This window comes from Sander vitreus, chromosome 5 (assembly GCF_031162955.1).
Source record: "Sander vitreus isolate 19-12246 chromosome 5, sanVit1, whole genome shotgun sequence".
NCBI classification, from domain to species: domain Eukaryota; kingdom Metazoa; phylum Chordata; class Actinopteri; order Perciformes; family Percidae; genus Sander; species Sander vitreus.
The window spans coordinates 33,129,317-33,145,802 of NC_135859.1; the positions used below are offsets into that span (position 1 = coordinate 33,129,317).

The 16,486-nt window shown below is 40.1% G+C and overlaps 2 protein-coding genes across 6 annotated transcripts in view; one reads left to right on the forward strand and one right to left on the reverse strand.

Moving 5' to 3' along the window:
• Window positions 1-5,574, forward strand: part of lzts1 (leucine zipper, putative tumor suppressor 1) — a 26,687-nt gene extending 21,113 nt beyond the window's left edge. For all 4 annotated transcript variants that reach the window (XM_078251535.1, XM_078251533.1, XM_078251536.1 and 1 more), the window contains 3 exons: window positions 744-875; window positions 2,076-2,270; window positions 3,817-5,574. In XM_078251535.1, the coding sequence (XP_078107661.1) occupies window positions 744-875; window positions 2,076-2,270; window positions 3,817-4,368 (879 nt within the window). In that variant the 3' untranslated portion in view covers window positions 4,369-5,574. The remainder of the gene's footprint in view (window positions 1-743; window positions 876-2,075; window positions 2,271-3,816) is intronic.
• Window positions 1-16,484, reverse strand: part of hspb11 (heat shock protein, alpha-crystallin-related, b11) — a 23,698-nt gene extending 7,214 nt beyond the window's left edge. Inside the window, exons 1-5 of one of the 2 annotated variants that reach the window (XM_078251538.1) lie at window positions 16,217-16,483; window positions 14,830-14,936; window positions 13,057-13,125; window positions 12,919-12,962; window positions 12,688-12,825 (exon numbers count right to left, since the gene is read on the reverse strand). In XM_078251538.1, coding sequence (XP_078107664.1) covers window positions 12,733-12,825; window positions 12,919-12,962; window positions 13,057-13,125; window positions 14,830-14,936; window positions 16,217-16,308 — 405 coding nt within the window. In that variant the 5' untranslated portion in view covers window positions 16,309-16,483 and the 3' untranslated portion in view covers window positions 12,688-12,732. Of the gene's footprint in view, window positions 1-12,687; window positions 12,826-12,918; window positions 12,963-13,056; window positions 13,126-14,829; window positions 14,937-16,216 lie in introns of those variants that run through there. The other variant, XM_078251539.1, reaches the window with a different exon arrangement.
• Window positions 16,485-16,486: the final 2 nt, after the last annotated feature.

A 16,486-nucleotide genomic window follows, 5' to 3' on the forward strand; every position in this document is an offset into this window, starting at 1 on the left:
GCACATGAATAATAGAATAAAGGTGGGGTTAAAACTGTATGTGGCTGGGTTAGCTCAGTGGGTAGAGCAGGCACACGTGTACTGAGAGGTTTATCCCTTGACCCAGAGGTTAAGGGTTTGAATCCGACCTGCGATGACTACCTACCTATCTTCCCCCTTTCTCACCTAGCTGTCTTGTTAAAAATTAAAGGTGGAAAAGCCCAAAAAACTAATTTAAAAAAAATGTTTGCCACAGTTAGGGGGGCCAGAAGGGGGATGAAGGCTTATTATTATGGGGGCACTATTTTTGGTGTTTTATTACATTTTTTAGCATTTGAAAAATAAATTGAAATGTTTCGACACAGTATCCTCACTCAACGTTGACACATAACCTCTCCTTCAATATTAGTCTGAATAATTCATAATTTCTGCTTTTTTAACTCAAGGATTAGGTAGAATGTCCTATAAATGAAGTTTATTGACAATGAATTTCAAAAATAAGTGTAAAACTACTGGTAATAAATTGGTGTTCGTGGTGTCTATACATGGTAGTAAAAGAAACGTTAAACGTCAAAAAAAGCACCAAAAACATTAAAATAAGCGCCAAAAGTGTAGAGAAAAAGATTTTCTCACCCGGGAGGATGACAAGTGCATTATCGAAGGGAAGACAACACAAGGGTAAAGAACAAAAAAAGCAGTGGTAGAAGTAAAGACATCGCACACCTTGCATGAATGAGTGAAATGAGAAATAAACTCTTTTACAGGTGGAGAAGGAGAGGCTTCAGGAGGATGTCTTGAAGCTTACCAGAGAGAAGGATCTTGTTGGGCTCAGACTGAGGACTTATGCAACAGAGAGCACACAGCTCGCTCCGACACTAGAGGAAACTCAATGGGAGGTGAGTCATGATATCATTTGGGTTTAATACCTTGTAGCTCTCAATACAACCTAGTACAACATTGAAGGCTGCTACTGAGATGAGGGGACATAATGTCCTTCCATCACTAGAGGAATAATTCACCACAACGCAAGAGTCCATAAATCCATAAACGAGTCGAAGATGCCAACTTCTCTATTTACATTTTCCTCAGTAGTTCACAATGTTGCCTTTTAACATCAGGGACATTACTTTTTTTACCTACTTTTGTTACGTGTAATGTGAAAGGGACCACTCGAATGGATGAATCCACAGAATTATCTACCAACTGTTGTTTTTCTCATGTCGAGGGAGCTTTTTAGCAACTTTCAGCTCATTGTTTTGGTTTTACAGACGGTAATTTTACTGTTTTGGTTCAGTATCACCGCTCTCATCAGACCAGTTTCCAGCTGTTTTGCCGCAAACAAGCTCTGATAAATGAACTGTGCGCTCCCTGCCCAACACAAAATGGCAGACAAACACAGTTAGACTATATATAGCTGGTGAACATAGTGGAACATCTGGCAACTAAAGAGACAAGAGAACAGAGCTAAAAGGAGAGTGAATATTGGATTACATTTGGCCAGAAACATGACTTCAAATGAATGTTAATGTTGCTTTTTGTCTGCTGGATGTGAATATGCAACTATTTGCTAATACATTTGCCAAACAACTTTATGTACCGTCTATTCTGAGGATATGTAATGTTTGTGTTTAAAGCCGATTGTGCCAAATAAAATCAATTAGTGCACATTTAAACATATTCTCAACCTAATTGTTTTACTTATTTAAATCTTTATCTTACTTTTGGCATGAGGTGAAATGTGAAAGTAGTGTTCCCCATGCATACTATTGCCATTTATAAAGGAATATCATTTACTAATACTTAATGTGCATTTGAAGTATTTAGCATCTTAGCATCTTTTGTGTTTCATAGACTTTTATAACACTGTGCACACAAACCAATTCAACAAGTTCCCAGCCATTTTCTGGGTGCTGTCATTATGGGAAATGCACAGAATCCATACTACAAAATGTACATGAAGCCTTGAACATTATTAACAATATAAGGATATCCGGTTGATTTTTCCTTTCAACTGCCAGTGTGAAGTACATATCAAACACGTAATTACTTATTATTGACTGGTTTATCTTCATAATTGTCTCCAAATCCAAACGTAGGTGTGCCAGAAGACAGGGGAGATCTCCTTGTTGAAACAGCAACTGAGAGACTGCCAGGCGGACGTCAACCACAAGCTAAACGAGATGGTCAGCCTCAGGGTGTCACTGAAGGAAAACACAGCAAAGATGGAGATGCTCGAGAGACAGAACAAAGACCAAGAGAACAAACTGCACTCTCGCACCATAGAGGTTGAGGTTAGTCTGTTCAGGAATCAATTCATTCAAATAAGGACATGGTCACGTCTAGGGGGATAACTCCCATCGAGGAAGCACGGGAGGGACGCAAGGAAATCATGGGAGGAGAGAGGCAACAAGCAAATGTGTTTTAGAGGGATGAGACTTTCCTCTGAAGCGTCACATGAATTGGTCAGCTGTTTGGGCAAAGTTAGCAACTCCTTCAGCTGCACAGCTTCCGGGAAGGCATGCTCTCATGTATCCCCAGCTATAGCTCCTCGGTGATCCCTCCTCGATGCTCGCTCCTCGGTCCTCGGGGCAGAAATAAGAGCTTTGAGACAGCCTTCACCGAGGAGGGACAGAACAACTTCAGGTTCAGCCGAGGACCGAGGAGTTGAGGAGCTATCAAATAAGGGCCACGAGATGCAGCTAATCACAGAGGCAGAAAAACACACATGGCAGGAAGTAAAACGAGACACGACACAGGAGAAACAGACACTACAAAGTAAAACAGGAAACTGAAGCATGAAATATACATGTGGATAGAACAAGGATAAACAGAGAATACAGAAAGAACATGGGTAACACTGAACCATAAACAAACAACAGGGAAACACAAAGACAGGCTGACAAGGATATCATGCTGGGCAGGACAACAGAGACACATGAGGTAATCACAAGAACAATAACTCAAAAACTGTCACATGGTAAAATGAAATAAACTAAACTAAAAGTCCAAAGGCCAACTGGCCTAGAGCAAAACCATGACAGACATGCAGATAAAATGTCCACACAGTGCTTATAATTGATTTTAGTTCGATTAACTTAGTCCTCTTGTGTCTCTCTGTCTGTAAATATGTGTTTTTTATATGCTGCTGCCTGTCTTGGTGTCCAGGTCACCCTTGGAAAATAGATTCTTAATGGGTTTCTCCTGGTTAAATAAAGGTTATAATAATAAACAAAATAATATGAAAGCACTCAGGATGGATATTTACTATTATGTGCTACAATCAACTGTGACCTTAAGACTGTTTTCAATGTCCATGTTTTAACAGATGTATATAATCATAGTCTTAATAAGTGGCATTCATATAATTAGACCTGTTATATCATTCAAAATTAGGGCAGCACAATACATCATATCAACTGGCGTAATAAACACATCGCGAAAAGGCTGCGACATATTGCGAAAGACACTCCGAGATTTTTCAAGTTAGTTGAAAGAAAATATCAGCAGAAAACTGCACTTTAAAATATAACCTCATTCTTTTTTTAGTGGTGCCTTTTATTTTCAATTCAATGCTCAATTTGTTCAATATAAGGATGTTAGAAATGATTTCCTTTCATTTGCTTGAAATTCAACAAGCAATTTGTCGTATTTTAGCAGAATACTGAAAGCAGCAGAAATGCAGAACGAGAGTACACTTTAATATCTGTCTATTTATCGCTATCGCGACATTCAACAGCGTTATCGCATGTCTTATATTTTCCTCATATCGTGCAGCCCTAGTCAAAATAGTCCTCCTAATTGCTGCCTATGTCTGAATATTTTCCATTTCTGATTCAGGTGTGCCAAAATGAACTGCAGCGCAAGAAGAATGAGGCTGATTTGCTGAGAGAGAAAGTGGGCAAACTGGAGAAAGACATTCAGGGAATGAAACAAGATCTGGCAATGGCCAAAGAGCGGAGGCTGCAGCACGGTTTGCAACCCGAGGCCCAGGCCCACACTCCGGCCTTGGAAAGACACATAGACCAGGCCTCAGACTCCCCCGCCCAGGGCCAGGCAGGAAAGAACAGCGAACACATCTCCACAGAATCCCTCCAGAGAGAAGTGGAGAGACTGAAGCGTCAGCTCGGGGAGGAGAAGGACGCGCAGGAGAGGCAGGCCAACAGCTTTGAGCAGGAGAGGAAAACTTGGAACAAGGAGAAAGACAGGGTCATCAAGTACCAGAAGCAGCTCCAGATCAACTACCTGCAAATGCACAGGAAGAATCAGGACCTGGAGAGGATCCTGAAGGAGCTGACCGCTGAACTGGAGAGCCGCACGGAGCTAGGCATGGACATCAACTACAGCTCAGGGTTACAGACATACGACGACGTTATTGCCACAGAGATTTGATGGGACATGGCACTTGGCTATTTTTTCACAACAGATCCCATCGCATAAAATACAGACACTTTGTCATGTGCCTTTTGCGTTTGTTATTCCCGCTAAAAGTCTCTTTTAGCGTTGGGACTCTCGGCGTGCTTTGGCGTTTGTTATTCATGCTAAAAGTCCAACCTTTGGCGTTTGTTATTTACGTTAAACGTCTCCTTTAGCGTCGGGACTCTTGACGTCACTTTTGATGCTGACACTGACTGACTAGCGACAAAAAAACGGGACAGTTAGGTTAAAGGAACACGCCAAATTATTGGGACTTTAGCTAATTTAATCGGTTCCAACTAGCCTACTGCTCCCAATAAGTGACAAAATAACACCAACATGTTCCTATTTACATGTTGTGATTTGTATAGTCACAGCGTGTACAAATAACAAGGTCACATGAGACACAGCCATCTTCTAACCGTATGTAAACTGGGAACTATATTCTCAGAAAGGCGAAGCATTGCTACTCTCTGCTCGGGGCTCAGGTGCTGCAAGCATATCACTCCGCCCAAGTAGCAGAAGTAGCAGTGCTTCGCCTTTCTGAGAATATAGTTTACCTTCAGGATCCGTGCTAGGCTAAGCTACCGGTGGAACCGTCGGACAGAGTTACAACACGCACGGAGAAGAGAAGGGTATGTATGGACTTATCTAACTCTGGGGGATACGGTGAATAAGCTAAAGTCCCAATAAGTCGGCGTGTTCCTTTAAAGAAAAGATGGTGGGTGGGGTTATAAAATGTACGTTTCAGTGACACGCAGTACAAGAACGGAACACGAACCCCAGTCTCCTGGGTGAAAGTCCTGTGTTGTTTGACCCACCCACCACCCCGACCACCCTCCTAACGCGGCATTTCGGTCTTTCATACTACTCGCTACCATTGTCGCTCTTAATACTACGTCATCTTACAGCGCCGCGGTCGCGCCGATGCTCTGCCCGGTGCGTCCCGTACAGACGCTGAAGGGTGCGTTTTGCGTCGTATCTGACACTGAGAGCCACTGCCCAAGCGTCCGTATTTTACAAGTTGGGAGTAATAACGGGTTGTTATGATATTATAACACCTGGGACTCATTCACAAGTGTTTCACAAGGGTTATTTAATAGAATGTGCATAATCTAGTGTATTTTGTGACCAGGTCAACCACTCAAATAATTCAATTAAAAACAGTTTTTTTTGTGATGACACTGTTTGAAAGTAATTCATTTAATTTTAAAATGAGATTTTTTTTTTTTTCTGTTAACCATGCTGTCTAACAGGATCATTCATCGTTCAAATTGTACACAATTTGGTAGTTTAAACACCATTTATTAGTTGTTCACTGATACGGGCCAGACAATAGCTGATGTATCTGTTTCATGATTAATGTCTGATGGTAACACATGATGAGCATGATAGTGGCTTAACATCCGCCCCTTCCAGCTGGGGCAATTGGCAGTGATCAGTATCATCTGTGACTCTGGGGTCTTGAACCTTAATAGACTTTGCCATGTGTATTTTCACATTACTGTCCATTTTTAGGGGGGGGAGGGTTCTGCATGGGGGTAAAAAAACTTTTTTAAAGTGCTCATATTATGCTCATTTTTAGGTTCATAATTGTATTTGGAGGTTATACCAGAATATGGTTACATGGTTTAATTTTCAAAAAAACACCATATTTTTGTTGTACTGCACATTGCTGCAGCTCCTCTTTTCACCCTGTGTGTTGAGCTCTCTGTTTTAGCTACAGAGTGAGACATCTCACTTCTGTTCCATCTTTGTTGGGAGTCGCACATGCTCAGTACCTAGGTAAGGACTACTAGCCAGTCAGAAGCAGAGTATGAGGGAGTGCCCTGACAGTACCTAGGTAAGGACTACTAGCCAGTCAGAAGCAGAGTATGAGGGCGTGTCCTGACAGTACCTCGGTAAGGACTACTAGCCAGTCAGAAGCAGAGTATGAGGCGTGCCCTGACAGTACCTAGGTAAGGACTACTAGCCAGTCAGAAGCAGAGTATGAGGGAGTGCCCTGACAGTACCTAGGTAAGGACTACTAGCCAGTCAGAAGCAGAGTATGAGGGCGTGCCATGCTAGCAGCTAGGCGAGCATTATAACGTGTGTTACAAAGTGACCACGTTTGTCTCTGAAGTAAAGGCTGGACTACAATAGAGCTGTTTGGAGCAGTTTGTGAACAGTGTTTTCTGTTGGAGATGGTAAGTCCCTTTGGGCTGGACTTTGGGCTTTTTCACTTTGTAAATCCATAACGTGCACAAAAAAAGATATATAACACAATAAAGGAAAGGGGAAAGCCAAAAAGCATAATATGAGCACTTTAAACCATTTTCCAAGTCATTTCAAAACAATACACAGGTCTTATGATGTGAATATTTGTTGTATCCACACACACACAAAAATGTGTTTTGCACTACAAAATAATACAAAATCGACTCAAGCTGTCACGCATTTTCAGCCTTAAATTCAATTCAACAGTGAAGATTTAAGTCTAAATATGCACTATGCTGAAGTTGATATATGTTATGTCATCTGTATTTTTCACCATTCTCTGGAATGATTGTTCATGTTTTGTCAAACTCAAACTTTCCGTTACTGAGAACATTTCAGAGAGAGAGTGAATTCATCTTGCAAGCCAGAGCAAATTACATGTGTCCATTCAGATGCCATATAAAGTCCTAATATCACTCATACAATAACCATCACTCCACTGAACACATAAATCATTGATCTATGAAATTGTTTCATTGATGTTCAGGCTGACTGTCCTTAGGGTTGTAAATGTAATTGTCTAATTTCATTTTCTATGGCTCCATCTACAGACTCTAGCTGAGATTATGAACACTTTGGATCAGTGGACACGTCTGAGTGTGCATGAAACCAGGACTTTGTTAAAGCCAACCTTATCCTGTTAATTGCCGATACAGAAATGCACATAATACAGTATATATATATATTTATATATATATATATACTGGAGAACACCTCTGACAGATACCAAGGACAAATGCAAATTTGTGTTCTGTGTGTGTGTTTAGAGAGGGGGAGAGATTAAAGGGGGGGGCTGGACAGAACACAATAAAAGCAAATATTTCAAGAGAGAAACGGGAGATCTACCGGTAATGTCTATCTCTCTCTCGCTCCCTACATTGTTCATCTAACTTTGTGAGAGTTAGCTGGCACTGTTCCACTTGGAGACAAACAATCCTTCCTAGCAGCTGGAGCTATTCCACTTCCCACAAGGGCAAAGTAGTTTGTGAAGCAAAAAGTTCAACTACTCCACCCACGCAATACTCAGGGGCTCATGTAGAACTATCAGGCAGAAATATATTCACACAAGTGTTGTAATGTAACAAAGTACAAATACTTTGCTCATATTATGCTCATTTTCAGGTTCATAATTGTATTTAGAGGTTGTACCAGAATAGGTGTATGTGGTTTAATTTTCAGAAAACACCATATTTTTGTTGTACTGCACACTGCTGCAGCTCCTCTTTTCACCCTGTGTGTTGAGCTCTCTGTTTTAGCTACAGAGTGAGACATCTCACTTCTGTTCCATCTTTGCTGGGAGTCGCACATGCTCAGTAGCTAGGTAAGGACTACTAGCCAGTCAGAAGCAGAGTATGAGGCCGTGTCCTGACAGTAGCTAGGTAAGGACTACTAGCCAGTCAGAAGCAGAGTATGAGGCCGTGTCCTGACAGTACCTAGGTAAGGACTACTAGCCAGTCAGAAGCAGAGTATGAGGTTGTGCCACGCTAGCAGCTAGGAGAGCATTATAACGTGTGTTACACAGTGACACGTTCATCACGTAAGTAAAGGCTGGACTACAATAGAGCTGTTTGTTTGGAGCAGTTTGTGAACAGTGTTTTCTGTTGGAGATGGTAAGTCCCTTTGGGCTGGACTTTGGGCTTTTTCACTTTGTAAACCTATAACATGCACAAAAAAGATATATAACACAATAAAGGAAAGGGAAAAAGCCAAAAAGCATGATATGAGCACTGTAAGTAGAATTTTCACGTATCTGTATTTTACTTCGTTATTTATAGTTCCAGAAACTTTTACTTTCACTCCACTACATTTCCTAAATAAAATGTATAATTTTACTCCATTACATTTCCCCTAAGCATCTTAGTTACTCATTACTACAAAATAAAATCAGAAGAAATTTCTTACAATGGAAAAAAAAAAGCAGGTTTGGCGAATCATTGCTCCTAGATTGCCAAGATAATGCACGCTCCATTCCAGTTGGTGACCTAATGCCTGTTTGTTGCCAAGCGGCAAAAACATAGGCCAAAACTAAACTAAAGAAGAAGAGGAGGATACTACACATAATAAATGATTGTGTCATGGAAGCACCTGCTGGAGGCTCTGCCGCCAACAGATGCTGAACACCCCGACGACAGTGGTGATGAAGATAACGTCACACACCTTTGGCCATAATAAAGTTTTTTTTTTACTTTTACTTTTAATATCAGAAAAATACTTTTGATACTTAAGTACAGTAAATATCAGATACTTTAAAGGGGAACCATGCAGTTTTTTTTAGCTTAATGTACCTTAACTGAACATCTTCGGAGTCATTGGAGTGGTTATATGACTTTTTTCGAGTTGAATGGTGGTCGTCTTGCTTCCCCCTAGCGCCTGTGAGTTGAAAAACCACTCTTGCAACTTTGGGCCGGCGAGTCGCCGGCCTCAGCGTCAGGAAGTATGGCGTGAATTGCATTGAATTGCTTCACGGCGCTGCACACATACGCCCATTCAGGAACCGGCTAACAAGGTAGCGATGGAGTTTTTCACACATCGTCATGGCTGAGCCGGCAAAAAAGAAGCAGAAAGCTAGGAAAGCATTGTTGGAGGAACAGAGGAAGAGGAAACGGCAGACTGACCGAGAGAGGAGTCAGACACAAGTAAACATAGGAGCTGCCAAATATCTATTCTGAAGCTGTAGGGGGAGCTCTATAGAGAAACCTGCCAGCAAAAAGCAAGAAAACGGCGAAGAAATGGCTAAAACTGCATAGCGCCCCTTTAAGACTTTTACTCAAGTAATACTTCAACTTCTACCAAAGTTTATTTTGTACTTTTACTCAAGTATTGCTTTCATGTACTTGATACAAGACTGATTCATACACTGCGCTGGTCAAGAATGTTTGGCAATCTCTGTAATGAGGCTGCTTGAGATTGCTCAGCTCCCCACCATTACACTACATAAACGCGACCCCCCAAGAATAATGAGGTTGATGTTCGCGACCCCCCCTCGACAACAAGAAAAAGAGCTCTGCAAACTTGTATCGTGTTGCTGATTTTGAGTGATTTTTTTTGTCAATGCTCTGATTAATACATGTAAACAAACAATGCTTTGCTTTACAGTTTAGTTTTAGTTTTAGCAGCTAGCCCTTAGCCTTGTCCAATGTGCTCCAGGCCTTCAGACCCATTCTGTGGTCCAGGAACTCCTGATTTACACATGAGGCTCTGAATATAACACATGAAATGTACCAAACTCACACAGTAATGTAAAAACCATTCCCCCAGAGTTATTTCATATTTTTCTCCCCAACCATCTGGCGACCCCCAGAAATGAACTCGCAACCCCCTTGGGGGTCCCGACCCCCAGGGTAGAGAACCACTGCTTTAATGTAGAGCCGCAAAGATTAATCGATTAGTTGTCAAGTACTAAATAAATCGCCAACTATTTTGATAACCGATTAATCGGTTTGAGTTCTTTTTTTATATTCAAAATTCTCTGATTCCAGCTTTTTAAAAGTATTTTCTAGTTTCCGTCACTCCTTTATGACAGTTTACTGAATATCTTTGAGTTGTGGACAAAACAAGACATTTGAGGACGTCGTCTTGGGCTCTGGGAAACACTGGTCGACATTTTTCACCAACTTCTGACATTTTTAACTCTAATAACTCTATATCCATTAATTGAGAAAATAATCAAGAGATTAATTGACGATGAAAATAATCGTTAGTTGCAGCCCTACTTTAATGCACTTACAAGGTGCATGGGTGAGTACTTTTGATTAGGTACACCACACCTCAATGGACACCACTGTGGCAATAAATGTATAGAGGTATTAGATTTTGGGGGGGGAAAAGTTTGTAAAACTACTCTTGTTCATATTTACTGCACTATGTCACATGCAAATGCTGAATTTATAAATAGATATGATGTGGATATATATTCAAAGCTGTCTTCAACTGGGCCCTTTGTCAATCCTTCATTATCATTCTCCATTGCTCTTGGACTTAAATAATGAGAAGACTGTTTCCCTCTCCCACATAATCATCTAATATTGGCCTTTATAGTGTTTCCTTCCTCACACAGCAGCTCTTTCAGCTCATCTTCTGCCATTACTAAGCTGATTGGACCAAATCAAAACTGAAATCAAATTAAGGCCCATTGTCAGAGCGCGTAGCACCGTCACTGACATGAAAAGGAGGACCACACAGTAGAGATAACAAGACATTCAACGTCGCCATCGTCGTTTGACATGAAAGAAAACAACAGAGCTGACACCTACACACACACACACACACACACACACACACACACACACACACACACACGGTTGTATACAAGATCCTTGCTGCAACGTTCTATACAGTATACAGCAATTTATAATGTGCTTTAGCAGCAGAATTGTTTAAAAAAATAATAATTTTAATGGCACCTAAATTCTGGCTTTCAATATTTATCTTTTTCATAAAATCTACAATTTTAATTATGCAGAAGCATGCAGTAGCAGAGTTTTTTTGTCTTTTTTGGGGGTGGGTGGGGGTGATATACATCTCTTTGTACGGACTCAGCTGAACATACAGAGTTTTGGTCCAGCAGATGTCTCGCTGAGATTGGACAGCAGTTAGGCAGCCGTGAGAAGACACCGGGGGATCATTTTGCCCCGTCCTGCCGCGACATGATAATAATGCTCCCAATCCTCTCAGATCGGCTGACAGTCAAGCACAAAAGAGCCTGCATTCATTAGTAATGGGGAGGCGCGTTTGCAAACCTGTTCAACATACAAAAAAGGCATCTCTGCTTAAATATTAAACAAATGTAATAAATTCAGAATCTGAACTGTTGCGGAAAAAATATATAATTGTACTCCTATGAAATGGTTTGCACTTTATTTGATGCGCCTGGCCCGACCCTCACCTCCAACATTACAATAAATATTCCATACCAGTAAATAATAGATCAGTCAATAACACTGTATCAGTTTCTACCCTGGCCTCATTACTCATTACACACTCGCATACTCAAATGTGCTATATACCAGCCATACCCCGAAGCAATTAGTTGCTCTAAAATATCAGGGGGCTAGTTATTCAGGCATGTATTTCATATTTTTATTGGTTTATACAAAGCTCTGCATGCAGACCAAGCTATGGCAAACACAGCCTCAGCAAATCCCCGAGCTCCTCTGCAGTCAGCAAAGTAATTGGGGAGGGAGTCCCAAAGGGTCCTCGCAAACACTGCTGATCCCTTTGCAACCGACAAGTTGAAATGGCAACGGAGGTGGATAGGAGTCAGTGTTTTGTGCGCGAGTGTGTTTGTGTGGAAGATATAAGTACAGGAGGTGGCTTGAGTACTTTGTGTGAATAGGCCTGCAGTCTTTAGAGACTCGCTAGTTGGCTAGGAAACCATCTGCCCCCCCAGCTGCATGGCCAATGGTTCCCCATTTCTAAGGGGATGTCAAATTCTGCTCATGGGTGGGTGGGGCTGTCCGGATGCCAATTTAATCCCCCAATGCTCAAAATTAGTTAATTAACTCTCTATCTCTCACACAGAGAGACATTTCTTTTGTAAATAATTCCACCATTCATCACAATCCAACTCTTTTATTCTAAAGCTTTGCCAGCTATCGGCTTGTGAAATTAGCGAGGAACAGTTGAATGCCAGATTAAAAGCCCCAAGAGTGAATCCATAACGCTAAATAAGCACAAACAGAAAATGGGTTCAAGCTTATTTGAGGCCAGATTTTTTAAATGCACCTTACCATACGCTTTGTCCGCAATTGCAACTTGGCTGATAAGATTAAGATGATACAAATTCATTTTGTTTAGACATGCATTAATTGATTTTCCAAATCAATGTACATCACATATTCATGGAATATGCTTATCAGATTCCCAGTTACTGCTACAGCCGTCTGCCACGAGGGACAAGGTGTGTGTGTGTGTGTGTGTGTGTGTGTGTGTGTGTGTGTGTGTGTGTGTGTGTGTGTGTGTGTGTGATCTAACAGACTGAGACTATAAAAGAGATCTACTCGTGTTTACAGTGGTCAAATAATGCCACAAAGCCATATGTACAAAAATACATCACAAGGCTTTAATTCACAACAATCAATTGTGTCAATTTTGTACACCGACTCTGTGCACTGAGACAAAGTGATCATATCCTGAGGTGATGATGAAACGAAGGTGGGTTGCACTGCTTCCATTTAGCTGAAAAAGGAAACATGAAGACAAGCTGCTGTTGTATCTCTTAGTTCTTTGCATTCAAATGTTTTGCATGATCATTGTTTTAATTTGACTCACCGAAATAGCGTTTGACTGTAGATGTCCCTCTGTACGTTCAAATTCTATAAAACAATCGTTTTTGTTAATCCCAATTTCAATTCTCTGGTGTTTAAACCAAATGTGTAAACAGATACTTGAGATGGATGTTCCTCTTACCTTTCTCCGTGATAGACTCAAATTGAGAAGCATTTTGCGACGTGTTCTTTTCTATCTTTAGATGCTTGACTGCAAAAGAAAACAACAACAAAAAAAACATATCTTTAAATGTTTTTAAAAAAGGAACCAAACACTGAAACAACACAAACTAGGTATATCATTTTTTGCGAGAAAATTTAACAAACTGTGAACATTTTGGTGCGTCACTTCAGCCTAGGAACGCATTTATTTTGGCAATGTCTACGTTTAATGTGGTAAAATTACACTGCTCTACTGGCAGCATGGCTCCATGCACGACCCACCACTTCAGTCCAGAATGAAATATCAACAACTACTGGATGGATCGTCATGACATTTTCTACAGACATGCATGGTTTCCAAACGATGTATCCTAATGACTTTGGTGATCCCTTTCTTACTTTTCTTTAGCACCACCATGAGGTTGGCATTTGTGGTTTTGAATAAAAAATATCTCAACAACTGTTGCATGGATTGCCATGACATTCGCTACACACATTCCTGCCACCCTCAGGATGCACTGTCACTTATCACTTATTCTATTTCCATCTAGTGCCACCAGCAGGTCAGAATTACTTAAATACTTTGGTTTATGACCAAATATCAGCAAATCTAATGGCATTCACATCAGCCTCAGCTGTACTTTGTGTTTACTGCTAACATGCTAAACCAAGATGGTGAACATGTTATAAGTACCATACCTGCAGCTGCAGCATGTTAGCATTGTCGGGGAATGTAGCATGCGGATGTAAGCTTTTAGCTCAAAGCCAGCCTCACAGTGCTGGTAGTAAGCATATCTAATGACATTCACATCAGCATTGGCTGTACTTTGTGGTTATTGCTTATTAGCAAGTGTTTACATCCCAACATGCTAAACTAAGATGGTGAACATGTTATAAACACCACACCTGCAGCTGCAGCATGTTAGCATTTAGCACAAAGCACGCCTCACAGTGCTGGTAGTATGGCTATATACTCTTTTTCTCGTTTGAGGAATAGAAACATAAGAAAACTCATTTCCGTGTTTCTCAGTTGGTCATAATAAAAACAGACCTCTTCACTTTTTACTGACTTCAAAAGTCTCCGAAAACTTGTACTTCAACTTAATAAAAGATTTGGCAGAGTAAAATGGTGGGGCGTTGATAGCACACACACAACATACAGTACATGTGCCTTTCAGTTTAAGGTTGTAATTTGTATAATGTGTATGTTTCTGTCCATTTAAGTGAACAATTGGGCCATTGTCACATTGGTCAAATACCCAAACTTTCCAAACTTTCAAATATTAATTATGATCCAGCTGTTAATAATGTATGTTAGAATATTGACATAGACATTAACTATTAATAATTACAGATTTCTATATGCAGTTGTATTACTATCAACATGAGTTAATATAGCTTACAATAGCTTTTATAAATTCCCCTCAAAAGGAAAAAAGAACCTGTCTTTACAGTGGGGGATGTCAAGACAGATAATACAGACAATAATTATTTGCATGATTTATCATACAGTTCATTTGACAGTAGCAGTATGTATGTATGTATGTATGTATGTAGGGTGCAAAATTCACTTTTTGGTCCACCAGCAAAATGGCTCGTGAATGTTGAGATTTTACCAGCCACCCAATAGATTAAGATTGTGTTGTTTGGCTTGTGAGTGAAGCAAATCTAACAGCATATTTTACCAGTATTTGGCTGGCGGATGGTGCTAATTATGAACCCTGTATGTGTGACACTAGCACAGCCTCCATACCATTATAGCTGTCCACTGTCACAGCAGAAATCGTTGTGGGTTCAGCAAAGCGAATGATGAACTCTTGGGGAAACATCCCGGTGGACATCCAAAACGTATTTGTGTTTCTGGGTGAAAGAAAACAGTCATTGTGAACACATACAAGGAATATGACTCCATCTTTTTGTCACTCTCAAAGTACATACACAGAATTAGTGTGAATTAATGAATTAGTGTTAATTAGACATACGACTAAAAACAAGGTAAACATGAACATTTAACTATGTAGCCTATAGTTTAAGTTTGTATATAAAAGATAAGATAGACTTTATTAATCCCACACTGGGGAAATTCCTGTGTTACAGCAGCTCAAAAGAAAATGATGTGTTATTTACACAAATCAGAATAACACAAATACACATTAAGTAGACATAGGAGAAACAATATACCTAAAGTATAAGAAATAGAAATAATAGAATTATTTATAATAATAATAAAACAAACATGTACACGATAAACACCCTTAGCTATATAAACAGACAGTATATAAACACTATACAGATGAGTAAAGTGTAAAAATGTATATATATACTTTTATAAAAATATAAGACCTTTGTAACGAAATCCAAGACTTTGTATACCAAATGTAAGGCTTTTAAGGCCTTCATTTGAGATTATCAAATGTAAGACTTTTTCAATGCTTTTAGACCCCGCGGGTACCCTGTACGTAACATTACAGAAATACACACATGTAAACAAACAGCGCTATGAGGATTGTAAATAGCAATACTTTACATGCTTTTGTATTGACAAAGAATTTGTTGAAATATGATTTATTGCAGTTATCCCTGTTATGTTGCAGGGTGATGCCCTCTGGTATGTATTGCATACTACATTCAATGGGTTTGAATAAAGTGAACACCTCACATTAACTTCAGGGTTCATACGCATTTTAACCGATACTTTTTCATGACTTTTTGGCAAATTTCCATGACTATGTATTCCTGAAAATGTCAATCGACATCATACAATATGAATACAAATCTGTGTTAAAGTTTACCCTCAGAGGTTTAACAATAAAATGAATGACAATGTGTGAGGTTCATAGTGGGATTCGTAATATCGCGCCCCGAATAGAACGTTGAGGTTAGGACGACGTGAAATACATTTATTAAATCACATATTATTATGCTGTGTTTAAAAATCCATGACTTTTCCAAAACTTTCTGGGTCTTTTTATGTTTCCAAAACCTTTCCAGGCCTGGAATTTTTAAAACCATGGCGTGATTTCATAAACAACTATGCTAACACCACCAAAGATTCTCTATAACTAACCCTGTCTGCTAGCTAGTGTTAGCTAAGTGCTAGCTAGCTAAGTGCTCTCAGCTAGCTAGCACTTAGCACTCACCCGTCAGTGATGTTTTCTGGTGGGTGAGTCTCATCGCCGGACGATGCGACGACAACTTTTGCACCCAAAGAACTTAGAGAGGAACCAATCATGTCCAGTGACTTAAACAGCAAAGACTATGGTGTCCGCTGCTGTCTGGTTGAGGAAAAATAACAGTAGTTTCGACAATAATAAGCAACAATCTCTGTTTCGTTTACGGGGTTTGGAGAAGCGCTAACCTGGCTACTGTCGTTACCAAGCCAACCACTGGCGCTACGTCGCAAGTTATAT